This window comes from Zonotrichia albicollis, chromosome 2, assembly GCF_047830755.1.
Source record: "Zonotrichia albicollis isolate bZonAlb1 chromosome 2, bZonAlb1.hap1, whole genome shotgun sequence".
NCBI classification, from domain to species: domain Eukaryota; kingdom Metazoa; phylum Chordata; class Aves; order Passeriformes; family Passerellidae; genus Zonotrichia; species Zonotrichia albicollis.
Genome location: NC_133820.1, coordinates 104,483,765 through 104,502,367, shown reverse-complemented (window position 1 = coordinate 104,502,367; position 18,603 = coordinate 104,483,765). Strand labels below are relative to the sequence as shown.

The 18,603-nt window shown below is 52.6% G+C and overlaps 1 protein-coding gene and 1 long non-coding RNA gene across 4 annotated transcripts in view; both read left to right on the top strand.

The window, feature by feature from the left end:
• The first annotated feature begins 5,642 nt into the window (after positions 1-5,642).
• LOC141728262 (uncharacterized) overlaps positions 5,643-18,603 on the top strand; it is an 89,918-nt gene continuing 76,957 nt past the window's right edge. For all 3 annotated transcript variants that reach the window (XR_012579139.1, XR_012579138.1, XR_012579137.1), the window contains exon 1: positions 5,643-5,890. This is a non-coding gene — a long non-coding RNA (uncharacterized LOC141728262). The remainder of the gene's footprint in view (positions 5,891-18,603) is intronic.
• SOX1 (SRY-box transcription factor 1) lies at positions 14,390-18,592 on the top strand. Its single transcript, XM_074535947.1, has one exon. It carries the CDS (start codon positions 14,524-14,526, stop codon positions 15,640-15,642), a length of 1,119 nt encoding a protein of 372 aa, XP_074392048.1. The 5' UTR covers positions 14,390-14,523; the 3' UTR covers positions 15,643-18,592.

The following is an 18,603-nucleotide window of genomic DNA, read 5'->3' as shown; positions in this document are numbered from 1 at the left end:
GACATGAAAATATGATCTATCTGTACATGTGCTTGGATACTTGGAAAGAAACTAATGTCTTAAAGCTGTAACACATCCTGGTGAGTTCATGACAATGATGACAGTCTCTAAACACTTCAATGAGGAGTTGCCTCAGTCTCTTTGAAGCTCAGCCTGATGCTAAGCCATGCTCCATTTTAAAGCACTGCCTTCAACTTTGGTGATTTCATCAAATGACTGGATTGCCTTGCCGTGGGATAACCTAATCTTCACTCCATACTTTCTGCTCATAAGCCACTTGAAAAACTGTTTGCAGTTTGGTCTTGGAGTGTATATTCTGCACTTGAATGGTGTGGTTTCGGCTTCAGACCCTATTGAAAGGGGAAACAAATCTAAGACATGACCACCTCCACCCTGCCTCCAAAAAACAAAAACCACCACATTGAGAAAACCATTCCATTACTGTCTACTGCTCTAAAATTAAATGACAGAAACAACACAAAAAAACCAATTAGATTTCCCCTGTTGATTTTTATAGCTTGCATGTTACAGAAGTCATAGCTTCCCTCTAATTTCACTCCAGTATGGATCAGGCATCATTCCACAGCAATAACAGGAACCAAACCCATGGGAGGCACAATTTTGGTGAACTTTTTTTTTCCCATCCACAGCACAAACCCCATTTAATCCTGAAACACTAAAATTAGAAATATCTTTTTCTACATTTCCAATGTCGTTTTAGTAATTTCCCAGCTCTATCATTTGAATTTGTTCAATTTGTTGAATTTCCACCTTGAAAACATGTTAGTATTAATACCTGAAGTAATGGAATAGATACAAGTTGAGTGCCTGGATTTCCCATGACACTGCTATTGGAGAGAATACTGATCTGTATTCCAGAGCAATTGTAGGACACTCAAGTTGTCACTGGACTTAAAATTAAGACTTGATAAAACTGCTGCATTTAGGAAAAAATATTTAGCTGTGTCAATTATATTTTGACTTCTGAGGCTTGCAACTGTTTCATGGCAGAATGCTGAAAAAGAGGCAGCTGTGTCTATGATGGAAAGCACTCATATAAGTGTATTGGTAAAAAAAGCGAACACATTATAGGCAATAGAATGTCCATTTTTTAAGCAGCAAGATAAGATTTTTAATATTCATCAAGTATGGCAATAATTTTTTTTCTAGATTTGTTGATCACTTACTTGTTTGAAAATAAGGGTGACGTTCTGCCATAGCCTTTCTTTGCAGGCAAATGGGCTAGATAACAGCTACAGGCATTTTTCTGTGTGAGGAAATTGAATAAAGACAGTCCAGGCTCCTCTCTGGAGCCAGGGACCAGCCGCAGAGCCAGCCGCATTGCCCATCAAACTTGCAGCTACAATTGATTTAAAATAACTCAGCGGCAATTATTCCAGAATAAAACCTTATTTCTTCGTTGACGATGTGATCCGATGCTAGGCTGTAGTCAGTGTTGTCAAGGCATGGGAGAGACCTTACCTCGGGACTGCTGCTTGGAACCCGAGCAATCCCCAGTGCCCTCAGCGTGGACACTCCAGGCGAACCGCTGGGGGGTTTTAAATAGATTTTTTTAAATCTGGGGTCTCTGAAGCAGCAACTTGCAGGTCAGACCCATCAACAGAGTGTCTATTGTACTGAACAAAGAGCCCTGGTAGAGGCTGGGGAAGGCTCCGAGCCCCTCTCCGACAGCCGGGGTGCGAACTGCAGCCCCGTAGTTGCCGCCGGCCGGGGGCAGCTCCCGCCGGGTGCGGGGCTTTGAGCATCCCCGTCTGCCCGTGCTGCCCCAACACCTGCGGCAGCATTAGCCAGGCTCGGGCATTCATCGTCGCTCTGCAAACTAAGTGTCGAAAGCCCCCGCAAAGCAACCAACAAAAACCTGCAAAGGGGAAACCGCTGTAATCAAGCGGCGGAGCTCTGGGGATTTGGAGACGAGCGTGGAGAGAGTTCAGATCAAATGGGATTTAAATGTAAACAGCAGTAACTGCATATGATCAATAATCACCTCGTGTGCATTCCTCTACTCATTTAACATCAGCTAGGACAGTGCAAATATTGCAAGGGAGTACTCGACAAGGAAATCAGCTGAGCGTGTGTTTAAACTGTGGTCTATTATTAATATGAACAATTCTTTTCAATTAAAAGTTTCATTTAATCCCCTCATATCGACTTGTCTAGGAAACTATATGTCTAGCTTCCAAAACGATAATGTGGGTGCAGACTTATTCTGAGGAATTTGATATCATTCATAAAATATCATTCGTGCAATGAATAATCATCTTTACTCTTCTTGCTTTGTCCTAACCAACTGAGGCAACGAACAATTTTTTGTGTAAATACTTATGACAGTTTTTAGATGCTAAAAGGAATTTTGTCAGGAAGGTCCCTCACAGGGGAAAACCACATCTTGGTAAAGATACGAGTCTTGGAAATGCGAGTTCAAAAGGAAAAGCAGGTCACGTTTCTAATAGTAACTTCTGAAGAAATTAATTGTGACTGATATTTTCCTGCTACTGCTCATAGTATTTTGCCATGTCCTGGGAGAGTGCCCTTCACCATTTGCAGTGGCTCTGGCCACCTCATTGCATGGCTCGTTGTTCACCCTACGGAGTCTGTGCTTCTGCAGCTGCCTACTCCCTGCATCTGCCGTCTTTCCTTCCCCTGCTGCCTTCTCCTACATCAAATCCCTCGGGTCCCACTGTAGAAAACAGTCCCTGAAACCTCTGGACCTGCAAAGCCCTTCCCTTCCTTCTTTCCTTCTTTCCTTCCTTCCTCCCTTCCTTCTTTCCTCCCTCCCTCCCTCCCTCCCTCCCTTCCTTCCTTCCTTCCTTCCTTCCTTCCTTCCTTCCTTCCTTCCTTCCTTCCTTCCTTCCTTCCTTCCTTCCTTCCTTCTCTTCAGATTTGGAGGATTAACAAGTTTAATGAATTAAGACCCTTGATTTCTCCGTACACACGGTAATCAGACCCTTTCAACAAGCTATCATATTTGTCCTTAATTTTGACTTTCCCAAGCACTGTTCTCATATTCCACTGTTTGAAATGTAGGAAGATTTAGCATAATTTGGAGGTCAGATTTCTAAATAAGCCTACTTTAAATAACAAGCCCACACGGGAGATTGTCAGTATCTTTATTTTGTATACAGTTTACACACTAGCACCGCTTTTTAAAACCCTATATGTGGGTTAAAACTCAATTTTACAACCCCCATTTATATGAGATGTAGGTTTGACATCTGTTTGCCAGAGTGTTTTGCACTTAGCCTAACACCCACTATTAAATGACAAAATTGTGGCAGGCTGTCAAAGCCAGCTGACTGACAGCTGCTCTACTTTACAAAAAAGCCCCATTCAAATATTTGCAGGGTTGAAGCTTTCTGTAACGCTGTCGCCATTCTCCCCGTTATTTAGCATGTAAAATATAAGTCAAAGTTTTAAAGCTGCTTTCCAAAATGTTGCCATTTTTCCATATAAAAAGAGCGAGCGGTGGCTGCTGGCGGGGATCCAGCGCCAAACGCATTGGGTGGATATTTCGCCGGGTCCCCGCGTTCCTCCTATCTGCACAAACCCGATAAAACTGTCATTTAGCAGCGTTTCTTAATATTGCAGCTAATTAGAGCCGGCGTGTTATTGAAGTGAGAGCAAAAATCCACTTAAAAGAGAGGGGAGGGAGGGGGTGGAAAAAGAAGGGAGGGGAATTTTCCGTGCAGGCAGAGGTACGCAGCCGGGCACGGCTCACAGCGAGACCCCCCCGGGAAAAGGGACGGGCTCTGGGGAGGGGACACCGAGGGCATCCCGGCACTCCCGCAGCGGCCGTCCCCCGCTTTTTGCCCTCACCTCCAGGGGTCCTTCTGGGCAGCTCTGGAAGGACGTGCAAGAATCGGCTTTAGCGGAGGGCGAGCGCTGAGCCTTGCCCGAGATGTCTCCCACTTCTAGCGCCACGGACGAGGATGTAACATTTAATTCAGGTCCTCAATACACGCCCGTCCGCTGCCCTGCTCCCCCTCCGAGCGTCAATAAGAGTCTGTAAAGGGCAACGGTGATTTAAACTTAAAAGCAATCTGCTTTTTATTCCAACATCTCTAATGATTGTATGCGACTTAGCACCTCAGAATAGCTGACGAGGTAATCCCTGCATGCTAAGGAGCCTTTGCAGCTATTGCTGGGGTTTATTTGAAACTCGGGTACTTCCCGCAGTTTTTGCGAGACAAGCAAGGCTCTGGCTGGCAACCGAATGGGAGGTTGGGGGGGGGGGGGGGGCGTGTGCATGTATTAATTTATATTTTGAATGAGGACTAGATCCCCCCTCTAATAAAAGAACGAGACAGTCGGGCCGTAGGAAGAGGACTGCCCGCGGTGTCCGTTCCCAGCGCTCTGGCCCCGGCTCCTTTGGCTCCCCCGCAGGGTTCAGCCCCGGCAGCCACGACCCGCCCGGATGCTCCAGCCGGCTCCTCGGGCGGCCAAAGCCATCCCTCTGTTCCCCTCCTCCCTCCCTCCTTCCCTCCCTCCTCGCCGCACATCCTCGGCACAGACGGGCAGGCACACACCCGCACAGCCGGAGCAGAACGGAAAACGGAGCACTCTCAGCTTTACCCAAAAATCTTTAGCTGACTTGTGTCCATTTTAATAACCTCTATCGACTTGCTTTCCTAGAGCGGTTGTCATGTTGGCGGAAAGGGACTGGAAAAGAGTGTTTTAGGGAGGGAAGAAAAAAAATTGCAAGAAGAAAACTAGCGGCGCTGTCTAGGAAAGGGGAGGTGATGGCAATGAGCGGTACGGGGCGGAGGAAGAGCGGACCCTCCGCAGCGATCCTGAGCGGAGAGGGGGAGGCTGACAAAGCCCGGCTCCATCCCGAGGGAAGGCCGGGAGAGGGGGAGCGAGAGGGCGGAGAGGGACTCTGAGCCTCCCTGTGAAATCCAAGTTTATTGTCAACAAAGGGGAGAACGGGTGCGGGGTCCTGGGCAGCCGGGCAGCTCCAGGGTACGGGGGAGGGCAGGAGCGGGGCGCCGGGCGGCCGAGGCAGACGCGGTGAGGGTCGGGAGGAGGCGCGGGGAGCCTCCACACAGGTGCGGGAAGGAGCACCTAGGGGTGGCTCTACCCTTCCGGGAGGCATCTCTCCCACAGAAAGGGGCAGGGGACAGTGGCCCAGCAGGAGCGGAGAGGCAGAAATGCGAGGTTAGAGGAGAAAGTGCGTGTGAGAAAAGGAAAGGGGAAGAGAAAGAGGACGAAGGCTCCGGGCTCCACCTCCCCGCTCGGTGCGGCGCTCCAGCTGCTCTCAAACCAACTGCTCAATTCTATTCACTGCCGCGACGGAACAAAAAAGTGGCTATTTATTAGAATACTTGTTTGGTATTGTTCGGTGCCACACAAAAGGCGTTTCATTATGTTGGGGTGGGGAGAAAAGCCCCTCTCCTTTTTTTTTCTTCCTTTCCTTTTCTTTTTTTTTCCTTTTCTCTGCAGACCGAAACAATAACTTGAAATTGTCTTTAAAGTCTTTTCTATCAATAATAAATTTCATTTTCTTCTCTGTCTCCCGATCTCCCTCTCTCCCCCTCTCCCGTGCGGTGTGTATGTGTGTGCGTGCGCGTGTGTGTGTGAGGGGGAGAGAGAGAGAGCGAGTGAGCGAGAGAGCGCGAATGGTGAGTGTGCGTGTGTCGCCGGGCACTCGTGGCTCGGGCACAGCCGCCTGGGAGCTGCGGCTGGGCTAGGGGCGAGGAGGAGACCGCCGGCTCCGTATCGCGCTGCCCGCCCTGCACCTGCGGGCACGCTCGGAGGAAGGTGTGAGCTAGGCTAGAGCAGAGGGGAAAAAAACAAACAAAAAAAAGTAATAATAACAATAAGGCTGCCCCTTCAGATGATATGTTGGGAGGAGGCTGGAGCTGGAAGAGCAACTGTAAGTGTGCCTCTAACTTTTGAGGGGGTCTTCACCCTGTCTTGGGAATGGAGGAGGGGAAGCCGGCGAGGGGAGGGCTTCCAAGTTACTTTTGCTTCAAGGAGGGAAGAGCCGGTTGCAGTCACTGGGTTATCGGCTGTGACACGGATTTGGGGGGGTGCGGGTGTGGTGTGACAGCGTTTTGGGCTGCCCCCCTCCGCCTTGTGGGGAAGACGCCTCGCTGGGTTTCGAGGCGGGGGAGGAAAGCGGCGGCCGGGCAGGGGCAGGGGGCTGCGGCAGGGCTGGGGCGGGGAGGACGCCAGGGGCGGCGGCGCTGCCTCCCGAGCGCGCAGCGCCCGCTTCGCTCACACGTTCCAAAATTAACATGTCGGTGCGCGGGTGCCATTTAGTGAAAGGTGTCTTGGGCAAAGAATCAATTTCGCTGTGACTGACCGGCGGGCTTGGCTGTATTAATACTGCCAAAAAAAGGGGAAATCAATAGGCAGAGCAGCCCTCAGCTATTACAACTAATGCCTGCTTAATCTCTCCCCCTGGGAGAGAGAATTCACATGGGCTCCCAGCACTGCTACTGCGGCCGGGCTGAGGCCGGCTCGATCTTCCCAAGGAAAGGGGATCCCCGGATCTGCTCCTCTGTGAAAGTGACAGCCGGGACCTCTCGACAGGAAGGTTGTGCCCAGCCTCTCGAAGCCAAGTCCCAGCCCGGAGGTTAACGCTATCTGACGTGGTCCACCCAGGGTCTTATTGTCCCTCCCCAGCTTCAAAGTGGCTGTAGTTTCTCACTATTGCTGTAAAGTATTGGGACATTATAAAAAGGTAAAATGGATTTTCCCTCTCATAATTGAGGGTGGTATTTGAGGTCGATCAACAGGCAGTGCAGCAAGGTTGTACATCTATCGATCAGGGAGGGGACGCGTTTTGGCTGAATCTCCTTTCAGAAACAGGTGTTTAAACATGATAGCGGCTCCAGTCAATTAACCCATTAAAACCCCTTTTTATCGCATTGATTCCACAGGCTGCCATAAAATGTTATGTTTTGAAAGCCTCTTTGTTAAGGGGGGGTGGGTGGATGGATGGGTGGATGGATGGATGGATGGATGGATGGATGGATGGATGGATGGATGGATGGGGATAGGGACAGTGGTTGCAAACTGTCCCCAAACGCACAGTGTCGGGCAGGCAGTGAGTTGCCGTTCCCAACAAGCCAGGCTGCCCCAGCGCGCCCCGTCTTCGCCCGCCGCTCCCGGTGCCGGCTCCATGGAGGGGCAGAACGGCGGCTGCGGGCCCGGGGGCTCACGCCATCCCCTCCCTGCCGTGGCCGCCCGGCTGCGCTGACCCTGCAGCAAAACTTGACATCTCCACCTCGAGAAAAGATCTCCCGTGAGGGCTGTGCTTCCCACCGGGGGAGGAGGGGTCCGGCCGGGGGCGGGGGCTGCCGCCCTGCACCGGCTGCGGGCTGGGTCCGGCTGTGGATGCAGCTGAACTGTACCCCCAGCTCTTTGCAAGCGCTGTTATTCCTAGAACAGGACAGTCCATTAACAACCTGCCTCCCTCCCATCCCCGCTCCGCTCCAGCACCTTTTTCAGGTTTGCAGGTCTTTGCTGTAAATTACATATTTGCTAAAGATGTGAGGAGCGGTTTGTTTACTATCCCGCTTTACAATGACTACTGGGGCATCCGTTTAAGGACCGTGTGAAAATTTGCTGAAAAACAGATAACAAACACCTCTTTTCTAAAAAGGCAAATAAAGACGGGATCCCAACACCGACCAAGTAACCGGGATCTCCCTTTGGTGGGAAAGAAACTGGGGTTTTCTTTTCCCTTCACTGGGGTTCGCTATCTGCCTTCCCATGGCCAGAATGCTGCACTGGATGGAGCAAGAGGATCGTGTATTTCCTCTGGGTACCTTTAATTTCCAGACTAGCCGTCTGAGATTATTTAGATGTTTCTAGTTTTGCCCTTGTTTGCTGTTTTCCTAAGTAAGCACTGAATGCGCGACTGAAAAGGTTTGAAACCGTGTCAAAGTGATGTTTTAATCTCATTGAAAGGTGTATTAAATGAGAAGATGTAATTTGTGTGGGATGTTTCGATGAAAGGAGAGATTGGAGTGGATGATACTTTTGCTCTCCTGTGAACCTCATGTCATGTTTATATTGAAGCCTGTGTAGCTAATCTAATTTACAATAACAGGATGGCCTGCAAGAAAGGAGCTACTATATTATTTAGGGTTTTTTCTTTCCTCGTTTATTTTTTTACACAAATTCATTCTGACTTGCCCTGAAGGATACCTTTGCAGTTTGGGGATAACTGACGGGGATGTAAACCAGAAACACTACCTTTATGGTGCTCTGAGCAACGCGCCACAGACATAACCATAACCATCCAGGTTGCCCTGCTGTAAATGGGATGCCGCATTTCGGCTTGAGAATCTCTTTTTCCGTGACTGACATTTCAGCAGCGCAATTTTAAAGATTAACTACGTAATAACTCTGCATGTCGTTCTTGTCCGACAGACTCTCCACCTCCACTGCTCTTCCTTTTCTTTTACAAGTTTACAGTTACAAAACTAAACTAGTTTTTAATATTTTTCTTTTGGTTGAAGGTAAATTGCTGGGTATGTTTTCAGTTCGTGGGGGTTTTTTTGTTTTTTGATGTGAGGTATTTTTGTCTAAAGGACCACTCGATAACTCGACTGTAAAGAGTAAATGGTCTGGCTCTTCTTTTAGGTAGAAACCCCAAACCGTGAAAAATAGGACAGTGCAAACCCCCATCTCCTGCGAGATGCTGTGCCATCTGATCAGCACATATTCCCGGCGTGTGCCTTAGTAATAATAATTTTTAAAGAAATTTTAAAATTTGAACGGACTTGAAAAGTACAAGTTTTGTGTAATGTTGGAAGGTGTATTCAGCCTGTTAATCACAGGGAGTTGTGTCATTGGAATGTTATCAATTAGTTGTTCAATTTAACTGCAGTTACTAACAAAATTAGACGAGGGTGGATCACAATACAGGATATTCTTCTTTCGGAACAATATTGTGCTGGAAGTCGAGTTGATGAGTAGCATAAACAAACATTTTAGAAAATGCTCCTGCTGGCAAAACTTCGTAAAGAGACGATTCTGGTTTTTCTACCGACTCCAATGTCCCTCCGGGGGAATGATCGGGGCCGTTCCAAGGCAGGGGGACACGCAGAACGTCCTGCCGGGAAAAGAAGGGGGGAAGAAAATCTCTGCTTAGGCGCGGTGTGACCGTCCCGCCGTCCCCGCGAGGTGTGCCTCGCCTTTCCCTCGGCAATGCCGGACACCCCCGGCACTCCCGCCCGCCCCGCCGGGACCCGCTGGCGCCTTGGGGCGGCCGCGGCTGCTGCGGAGATCAGACGTGCGGGGAGATCGATACTACTTCTTTTAGGCGCGACGGAAATATAAAGCTTATTTTCAAAGCCAGTGAAAACTAGAAAGGAAGGAGAGAAAATAGAAAGGCTGGGATATACAAACTCTTCGGGAAGAGGCAATTTATCGACACTGTGGAGACAGCGGTGATGCAGAATTCCTTCAGAAAAGTGGCTTCAGCCGCCCTTTTATCTGCCACAATAAATACATAAATAAATGGCAGTAGCTACATGGAGCAGCCGCCTGCTCTCCGGCCGCTTTGATTTTGCCCGGGGCGGGCTGGCCCTGAGCACACCCCTGGGCTCCGTGTCGCGCCTCCCGCCCAGCACCCGCGCCCCGCAGGGCAGGCGGCTCCCGGCAGCCGAGCCGAGCCCGCCCGCTCTCATCAGGACTTCAGAAACCTTTCGGTCCCGTCCCGTACCACCCGCCGTGATCGCCACTTTGCCCGGGGCACCCCCGCAGGACAGTCTCGGTGCTGGTGGCCCTGGTTGCCCCGTACCCGCCTGCTCCCAGCGTGGCGGTGGGCGAGCCGTGTGTTGGGGTGGAAATAGAGGGAAGCGGCCTGCGAGGCACTGACCCCCGCCCGAGCCGCTCCGGGAGCCTCAGCGAGGCGGGGCCGCCTCTCGGGTGCCGCTGATGCCGCCGCAGTCCGGGCTGTGGGAGCGGCGGCCGGGAGCGGGAGCGGGGCGCGCCGAGGCGGACAGCCCTTACTCTCCTCACGCTTGCAGTTGGTTGGCACGGCTCTCCTGGGCGAAGGGGGGAGACATTTCTCGTCAGGGAATTTTAGCCCTTTCCTCCCCCCCCCCCCCTTTTTCTTTTTCTCCCTTCCCTTTCATTCATAAACCTGGTGGCTATAGACGCAGCTTGAATATTGACGTCTCTTCCCCCAACTGCTCCTCCGTTAACCCAATTACAGAATTCATCAAGAACTGTGTTGAATTATCTCTTTCCATACAGTATCAGCATTAGCCTAATTAAAAGCTATAATGTCTGATATAATGATTAAATCGTTAGCTCTGCTGTAGGGAAGCAATATTTTGTTTTCCCTTCAATTAGAAGCTGATTGAGGTTTTCAGAGCAGGTCAGCTGTGAAATTTGAATTATATGTGTGAGTACCGTTCACAGGGTGAGCCCCTACTCGAAAGCTCCAGAGATTCTCCATACGCTTTTACCCAGCAAGCTGAGAAAAGACAACAAAACACAGAGAGAGCCTGTAGCTGATTTGGGACTGATGCTGTAGGATGGCACAGAACAGTTGTTAACGCTGCAAAAGAAAGCGGGACTTTATTCAGGCACCCTTTTTCCAACCATTCCATCTCGACTGGGTAGCAAGCAGGTCACGTTGAAAGCTCTGATCCCCGAGTCGCCAAGTCACCGAGGCAGGAAAATGCTTCCTTGTCTCTCCTTTGCCTGCCCTTCCTGCTCCCTCCCGGTTCGCTCTCTTTGGCCCAGTAATGGCACCCCTGTAGCGAGAGAGTGTTTTGCATTTCCTTCTGGATAGCGGGTTTTGGAGTGAAGTGCCAGAGGAGCTGCAAGCGATCCCACTCCCTCCCCGCCTCACGTTTCAGACAGGGCTGGCGAGGGATCAGGCATCGCCTCGGCGCGGGCTGGCGCTCGCCGGCCCCGACGCGGGCCGAGGGCAAGGGAGGCACGGCGGCAGCCAGCAGACGGCGATCGCCGCCCGCTCCGGGGCTCGGCTCGCCGCCCGCTGCCCGCTCCGCTCTGCGGGGCACAGGGGGCACAGGGGGCACAGCGGGCACAGGGGGCACAGCGGGCACTGAGGGCACAGCGGGCACAACAGGCACAGAGGGCACAGCGGGTACAGCGGGCACAGAGGGCACAGCGGGCACTGGGGCCACAGCGGGCACAGCGGGCACAGGGGGCACTGAGGGCATTGAGGGCACTGAGGGCACAGCGGGCACAGGGGGCACAGCGGGCACTGAGGGCACAGCGGGCACAGCGAGCACAGAGGGCACAGCGCCGGCCGGGCCCGAGGCCGGGACCCCCGCCCCGAGGGCGGCCCCCCAGGCACAGCCGGGTGCGGGGAGAGGCACAGCCCGCCCAGACGGTCCCACCTCGCAGCGCGGAGGCGGGGGGGAAGCCGTGCCCGGGGGAAGCACTCGTCACTGCCCCCGGCCTGCGAGAAGCCCTCGCCGGTAGCTGTCCCCTCCGCGGGCCCGGCGGGCGACAGGGGCCGCGGGCAGAGCTGGTCCTGCTCTCAGGGCGCGACCTCCTCTCCGCCTCCCCTCTGACTTCCCTGCAGCGTTTACCCCACATCCCCGGCCGCCCACACCTACTCCCTCCACCGCCCGACTCTTGGTTCTCGGCAACCCCAATTTCCACAGGGGAAAGTCCAAGGACCTCTCATGTCCGGGCGCAGCCCCGGCCTGCAGTACCCCAGCCCCACAGCCCTGTCAAACGACACTCGTCAAAGTGCTTGACCTCGTTCCCAGTCCCGTGAATCGGGATTTGCACTACCTTCACCACGGAAGAAAAGCCCCTGGCTGTCCCCTCGAAGTGGTTTTTACACCTTCCTCCCACCCTGTCGACAGACACCCGCTGGCCGCAGGTGAGCGGGGTGCACCCGGGCCAGAGGCACTGAGGCAGCAGCCCATCCTCCCTCGCTCCCTGCTCCCCGCCCGCGCTTCTCCCCGCTGCTGTGTTCGTGGTAGTTCCGCTGCTTCTAGGGGCATCCTATGTTTATTTGCCGTGGGTCAGGGGAAAGGGGGTAAACCCCACACCGGGAAAAAGTCCAGGAGGGGACAGGCCCCGGGAGGATGTGGATTAGCAGCTGCCTCTGCACCAGGGATGGGAAAGTTCAGCCTCCTCCCTGAAGGTGAGGGGGAGGGAAGCTGGTGTGTATCCCCAGCTCCCAGGGATATGGGTGTGTTCCCACAGGATCCGCTGGCTGGCAGGATGCATAGGACTCATCTGGAAAAGACTGCCCCACAGCGATTCGACCCATTTATTTGTCAAGGAGGCCTTTAGGTGCTTTTCTATCAAATTTCAGGGGAAAATACCACTAGGGCCTTGGGTGGATAATTTGCAAGCCATGCCATCCTTATCTCGCAGTTTTTACTCCTCATACCTTCATTTGTCCATCCAAGTGGAAATGTGCCTTTCTGCAGTAACCTTGTCCCCCCCTCTCCCTCCCCTCCTATCCCAACCAGTTGTAGTTTTAATACATAATTTAGCAATCACAAGGGGCTCCCTTGTTTTGCCATGGCAAATACGGCAACTTAGGAAACTCTCAGCGGGAGAAGTGTGGGTCAGCTCCTGCACCGTCTCCCCTGCCCCCTTAGGGCTGACTGGGAGAGAATAATGTCTTCCCAAAAGCATCGGCACCCGAGTTAACAGCATCGCTCAGATTGAGCTCAAAGGCTGGAAGCAGGCTGAGCCTTCGGCCGTCAGAAGTGGAGAGGCACTCTCATCTCCCCAGCAAACCCATATTATCACGACGAGTCATTGGAAATGGGAAAAAAAAAAGTCTAATCCTAGCCCAGTGCCTAGGACCGGTGCTTTGTGCACGGTGCATATTCCTCCTGCAGAAAACTTCTGGTGGTAATAACAGTAATTGGGGGAGTTGCAGCGTTATTCCAGCCTTGGATGGCCACTAGGGTCAGGAAAATTAACATGGACCGTGAAAAGAGCAGGCACGCTGTGTGTGCATTTTCCACCTGGCAAAGATGATGGGGGCGGCCCTTTATACATGCGTGGGCATTTGTGCGACGGACTTGCCATTCCTACGGCTGCAACTAAAGACTGCAGCATGAATTTCCACGTGGACTATTTTCTCCTCCCTATAAAAATAACTATAATCTCACAGGACAGCTAGGTACTAAGGCAGTCTTTTCATGTTTTCAAGGGAAAAAAAAATCGTACACCTGTACTTACTATATACAAAGATAACATGTTTCCGTGTACCTTCTTTAGTCGCAGGTGCTTTTAACTCCCCTAGGACTAAGTGAAAAACGACTGCGTCCAGCCTCTTCCACATGCCTGGCCCTGGCGCCAGTTTTAACACCTGGGAGAAATGTCTGAGGGGGCTCCGGAGAAATCTCCAGAACGAAGTCCCGCAATAAGGCATGTTTACCTGCCGCTCGCACGGCTGCTGGAGCGGGGCGGACAGCCTGGGCGCCTCAGCCCCACTAAACATTGCTCGACGGTCGTCTCAGTGAGCGGGGACGGGGCGGCCCGCGGCTCCGGGGCTCCCTTCCGCGGTGCCCGGCGGGCCTGAGGGGCGGCCGCGGCCCCTGAGGGCGCCCCCGGGGCGGGGACACCCCTCAGGCCCGGCCGCCCACCTGCCCCCGCCAAGCGCGGCGCGCCCCGCCGCACGTCACCGCTCGGCGCGCGCCATATGCAAATGAGCGCCCGCCGGCGCGCCCCCATTGGCCGCCGTCAGGCGATTTAAGGCGGGCTCGGCGCGCGCTGTATGGTTGCGGCGTCGCTCGCCCGCGCGCCCGGCGGCTCCTCCTCCTGAGGCGGCCCCGTCCCGGCCCTGCCCGGCCCGTCCCGCCCGGGCCGCGGGAGGGGGACCACCGCCAGCAAATTACTGTGCCGCCGGCCCCGGCCGCCGGGCTCGGCGCGTGTTTTGGTTGGGCTCCTTCCCCCACCCCCTCCCTCCCCCGATCCTCCTCCTGCTTTTTTTTTTTTTTTTTTTCAGTTAACGTTGAAATACTTTTTTTTTTTTCCGCCTCCTTTTCGCGTGGCGGTGGGTTCTCCTCTCTTCTTCTCCGTTCACCTGCGATCAGCGGATGCAAGTCACACACGCTCCCTCCCCTCCCTCCCTCTCTCTCTCCAAGTTAGCAGCAAAGAACAAAAAAAAAATAGCTCCGTTAAGGATAAGAGCGGGAGCGGAGGGGTGTGCGCGCGTCTGCCGGGGAGCGCCGGCGAGCGGAGGACACCGCCGACGGCTCCGCACACTCCTCCCGCCGCGCCAAGTGAAGCAGCAAGTTTGCCGTGCACCTGTTTGAGCAGCTCGAACCCCCGTCGCCGCCGAGCCCCGAGAGTGATTTGCGAAAGGGAGAAAGTTTTTTCGCCGGCAGGGTCGCCGATCGCTCTCCTCGCGGTTTTTTTCTTCTCCTCCTTTTTTTTTTTTTTTTTTTTTTTTTTTTTTTTTTTTTTTTTTTTTCCTGCTACCTACCTACAAACGGGTTTCGCCTCGCTCGCTCCCCGGCCTCCCGGGCTCCTCTATGTTTGATTCATTTTTCACGTCTGGCACCGGTGGAAAATAAAAAAGCTATTTGAATGTACAGCATGATGATGGAGACGGACTTGCACTCCCCTGGCGGAGCCCAGGCCCCCACGAACCTCTCGGGGCAGACCGGAGCGGGAGGCGGCGGAGGCGGCGGCGGCGGCGGGGGAAACAAAGCGAACCAGGACCGGGTCAAGAGACCCATGAACGCCTTCATGGTGTGGTCGCGGGGCCAGCGGCGGAAGATGGCCCAGGAGAACCCCAAAATGCACAACTCGGAGATCAGCAAGCGCCTGGGGGCCGAGTGGAAAGTCATGTCGGAGGCCGAGAAGAGACCGTTCATCGACGAGGCGAAGCGGCTGCGGGCGCTGCACATGAAGGAGCACCCGGATTATAAATACCGGCCCCGGCGGAAGACCAAGACCCTGCTCAAGAAGGACAAGTACTCGCTGGCCGGGGGGCTGCTGAGCGCCGGCTCGGCCGGGGGAGGCCCGGCCGGCGTCGGCGTGGGCATGGGCGTCGGCGTCAGCCCGGGCGGCGTCGGGCAGCGGCTGGAGAGCCCCGGCGGCACGGCCAGCGGCGGCTACGCGCACATGAACGGCTGGGCCAACGGCGCCTACCCGGGCTCGGTGGCGGCGGCGGCGGCGGCGGCGGCGATGATGCAGGAGGCGCAGCTCGCCTACAGCCAGCACCCGGGCAGCGGGGGGCACCCGCACCACCCGCACCCCCATCACCCGCACCACCCGCACAACCCGCAGCCCATGCACCGCTACGACATGGGCGCCCTGCAGTACAGCCCCATCTCCAACTCGCAGGGCTACATGAGCGCCTCGCCCTCGGGCTACGGCGCCCTGCCCTACGGCTCCCAGCCCCACCAGAACTCGGCGGCGGCGGCGGCGGCAGCGGCGGCGGCGGCGGCCGCCTCCTCGGGTGCGCTGGGCGCCCTGGGCTCGCTGGTGAAGTCGGAGCCCAGCGTGAGCCCGCCCGTCACCTCTCACTCGCGGGCCCCGTGCCCCGGGGACCTGCGGGAGATGATCAGCATGTACTTACCGGCCGGGGAAGGCGGGGATCCGGCGGCCGCTGCCGCCCAGAGCCGGCTCCACTCCCTGCCCCAGCACTACCAGAGCGCCAGCACGGGGGTGAACGGCACCGTTCCCTTGACGCATATCTGAGCCCCCGCCGGCCCCGGGGCGCCGCAGGGAGGCACGGACGCGGGCACCGGCTCGGCCCCGGGCCGGCCTGCAGGACTGCGCGCCCGCCGCTGCCGCCGCCCGCTCAGCCCCGGCCCCGCGCCGCTCCTGCCCCGCTCCCAGGTTCCCCCCTCTTATTTTTGCCTCTCGCGCCCCTTCCCTCCCGCCCTCCCCCGCCTCTCTTTTTTTTTTCTTTCTTCCTTCCTTTTTGTACAGAAATGTTTTGATGTTCTTGTAATAATAATAATAAATAATAATAATAATAACGAGAGAGAAAAAAGGTAACGGTTGCTTTACTTACCTTTTTTTAGAAGAACTAGTTTATGAAACTAGTTTTAGACTGAACTCCTGTGTTTTATCGAGACTTTTTGTACAGTATTTATCATTCACCCAAGAGACATAGAGCGTTTATTTGCAAAAGAGGAGAAAGAAAGAGAGAAAGGGGGGAAACGGCGGCGAAAAGAAAAAAATACCAATAATAAACATACAAAGTTGTAGGTGATGCCAACTTTTATACCGCGCGGAACCGCTACGATTTCAGTCACGGATCGCTTCTTGCGAAGATTTTTTATTGACTAATTAACTCGGAGTTCATGAGGAAACAGTTCTCATTTATTACTCATGTATTAAGACAAATCCAAAAGAACACTTAAAAGTTTTTTGTAGATATTCTCGAGGGTATTTTGGGCTGGGGTTGGGGGTCTTTTTCGTTACTTGTTTGTTTATTTATAAAACTCCTTTTGTTTTATTTTGGAAGCTCCATTTTTTTCCCCGGGGTTCGTAAAACTTTATTGTATCTGAATATTTTTGTTTGTTTGTTTTCTCTTTGATTTTGTTTTCTTTTTGTATCATTTCTTGTAAATGCATTGTGAAATAATTTTTATTTAGGCGGTACGAAGGAAATCAGATTGTGTATATAGTTTACTAAAAAGCCTTTCTGCTAAACGGAAATCCTAAGGATGCGGTCCTTCTTTTTTTTTTTTTTTTTTCTGTTTTGATTAAATAAATTTCAAAGCGGAAAAAGTCACCTGTATAAAAAGAAAAGCTAACTGGCCAACATAGTGGTGTTTACCATGGTAAACCTGGAAACACAGCAGGGAAACCTAGATTTTGGGAAGGAAGTTTTAAGCAGCAGCGGCAAACAGAATGAAGTGCAATCTGCAGTAAATGTCTGTGTTCCCTAACCTTTGTAAATCAGAAGGGGTGAAGGTAGATTTATTTTAATACTCCGTCCCTACTGCAAGGGAAGGCAGTATACTGCGTTACTGTTCTAGCCGTGAACGTTCATTTTGTGGATTTTACGGCTGGGCTGGCGGTCCGGACCTTGCCGGAGCCTTGGCTTTTCCCCTGGGGGGTGATCGGGCGCTGCCCGCCCCTCTCGGCCGGGAGTTCCTGGGGGACACCCAGCTCCCCGGGAAACGGGAGCACGGCTTCCAGCGCGGCACTTCCCCTCTAATTAACGCCATGGAAAGTGAAAGCGCTTCTTTCTGCCCGTCCCGAAAAGAAAAGCGACCTCTAAATCTCCCGCCCGAAAAGCAGCCCCATCCACCCGCAGCGTTCCGGGGAGCTGCGGGGTCACCCCTTTCTCCCCCTTCCCCAACCCCCGCCCCCCATTTTTAGCCACTGGTGCGAAAGCTGTCGAGCAAAACGATGCGTGTCATTTCATTACAGAATGTTGTTTAATGCTTTGAGATCTAATTTAATTTTCTTTTCTAGCTGTTGAGAGATACTTTTCTATATGTTAGAATTAAAAGTTTGCTGTAAACTACTGTAGCAAATGGATTTTTAAAGTAGTCATAGCTGCTTGAACAAAAGGAGAAATAATTAACTTTCAGGACTTCAAAGTCGATCCCAGCAGGCTGTAGGACTGTTCGTCTTTTAGCTCTGGTGAACAAGTACTGCATCCGTCCAGGAGTGGGGAAGTTCTAGTAGCTGATGAGGAGCGGGTTTGGTCCGTTTTAGCCATTGCACTTCTATGATGCAGACATGTCAATTGACATACATAACTCTTCGGGTTCCTGACGATAATTTTGTATAAATCCCTCATACTGAACGCAAAATTTTCATAGAAGCTGTCCACTGATTTCAGCCCAAACTTTTTATTCTTTTCTATTCTTAACTATTCGAGCCTTTATTAAAATGGAGGAGTGTGCGGGTTCAGACAGTCAGCAGACGACTTTTGGAAATGCTCAGCGACCAAAGAGTGCATACAGAAAGCAGGAACCTGTGGGAAACTTTGTGCGGTGTTGATCACCTCCAGCCAAACACAGTCTTAGATGACATTTTAAAAATAGCTGTACCTTTAGGTATGTAGATTAGGCTGGTACCTGTTGAACTATTTCTTGTTGTCCTTCATGTGCATATACTCGGAAATATCTGTACACACTACAGATAGCATCGTGCCCAAGAGAAGTGTGTGTGTGTGTGTGTGTGTGTGTGTGTGTGTGTGTGACATGTGCACATGCAGACACATACACGTCTGATGCACCCTTGTTACGTGCCTTTTTCTTTAAGGGTCATAGCTACTGAAAATCACATTTAATGACAATGTAGAATAGAAAAATCCCAGCGAGACGATCCTGTATCGCTGACTACGACTGATGGAACAGGATTGGAGCGGTCAAGGCAGAAAAGCAAACAAATACCTGTTCATTTGCGTTCAAACAGCAGAAATACTGTGGGGAAGTGCTTTTTTTTAAAAAAGAAAAAAAAATTGTAGCTCTTTAAATTAGCTTCTTTTAATGAGTTTTCCCTCCTACCATCACAATTTAGCTGCTCAATGGCGTTATGCCTAGAATAATAGGAATACCTGCACTTTCAACACAAGGGGATTAAAGAGACCCAATGTCGGCTATATTTAAATAAGCTTCAAACACCCTTAGCCCGTCTTTCAATGTAATGCAGTTCGCTCTGCAAATGTCCAACCCCCCCCCCCCCAAAAAA

Excerpts from the sequence above, each read along its gene's own strand:
- SOX1 (XM_074535947.1), top strand. The coding sequence starts at position 14,524 with ATGTACAGCATGATGATGGAGACGGACTTGCACTCCCCTGGCGGAGCC.